This window comes from Kryptolebias marmoratus, linkage group LG1 (assembly GCF_001649575.2).
Source record: "Kryptolebias marmoratus isolate JLee-2015 linkage group LG1, ASM164957v2, whole genome shotgun sequence".
In the NCBI taxonomy this organism is placed as follows: domain Eukaryota; kingdom Metazoa; phylum Chordata; class Actinopteri; order Cyprinodontiformes; family Rivulidae; genus Kryptolebias; species Kryptolebias marmoratus.
Genome location: NC_051430.1, coordinates 30,989,445 through 30,990,408, shown reverse-complemented (window position 1 = coordinate 30,990,408; position 964 = coordinate 30,989,445). Strand labels below are relative to the sequence as shown.

Below are 964 nucleotides of genomic sequence, written 5' to 3'. Positions count from 1 at the left end.
GATCTGCCGGAGTTCTGTAACGGCTCTTCGTCCCTTTGTCAGAGCGACGTCTTCACCCAGGTGAGACCCGGGTCCCTGCCTGCAGGTGGACTCCTCAGGGGGGAGGGGCTTCGCTGACAGCGGTGTTTGTGTTTCAGAACGGGCAGCCGTGCCGGAACCAGCAGGCCTACTGTTACAACGGGAAATGTCAGCACCACGACGGGCAGTGCCACGACTTGTTCGGCACCAGTAGGTTTCTCCTCCTGCTTTCAGGTTCACAGCCCAACTCCTCCAGGATGCTGACCACCGTCCGTCCTCTCCTGTCTTCTTCTTCTTCTTCTCTTTTTGCTCCTCCTCGTCTCCAGAGGCACAGGCGGCTCCTGAAATCTGTTTCAAAGAGGTCAACAGTAAAGGAGATCGCTTCGGTAACTGTGGCTACCAATACTACGGCTACAAGAAGTGTGAGAGCAGGTAAGTGTCCGGGTGAGACGCCTGATGCCAGGAAGGTGGATGTTGTGTAAAATAAAACCAGAAAGCAGAGATTTAAAAAACTCATAAACCCACATTTACACAGTGGAACATCAGAAACATGTTGGAACTGAGACATTGTTCCATTTTTAGGGTAAAATCAGGAAACTTTGGCTCCAGGTCCTCGTTTCTTCTTCTTTTACCAGCAGAAAACATGTCCTCCAGGGACAGAAATGTCCTCCAGGGACAGAAATGTCCTCCAGGGACAGAAATGTTAGTCTTGTCCTTCCTCCTGATCACGTGACCCCGGCTGTCTGTCCCCGTCTCCGTAGGAACGCTCTGTGCGGGAAGCTGCAGTGCTCCAATGTTCCCACGGTGACGGTTTTCAACATCGAGCCGTCCTTCATCATCACCTCGATCAGCGGCGCCAAGTGTTATGGCGTGGACTTCAGGCTGGGCTCGGACGTCCCCGACCCGGGCATGGTGAACGAGGGGACCAAGTGTGGAGACGACAAGG

The 964-nt window shown here is 53.6% G+C and overlaps 1 protein-coding gene across 1 annotated transcript in view; it reads left to right on the top strand.

Moving 5' to 3' along the window:
* adam9 (ADAM metallopeptidase domain 9) overlaps positions 1 to 964 on the top strand; it is a gene marked incomplete at its 3' end in the record, with an annotated part of 9,178 nt that extends 8,214 nt beyond the window's left edge. Inside the window, 4 exon segments of the mRNA XM_037979135.1 lie at positions 1 to 60; positions 138 to 228; positions 345 to 450; positions 780 to 964. Coding sequence (XP_037835063.1) covers positions 1 to 60; positions 138 to 228; positions 345 to 450; positions 780 to 964 — 442 coding nt within the window.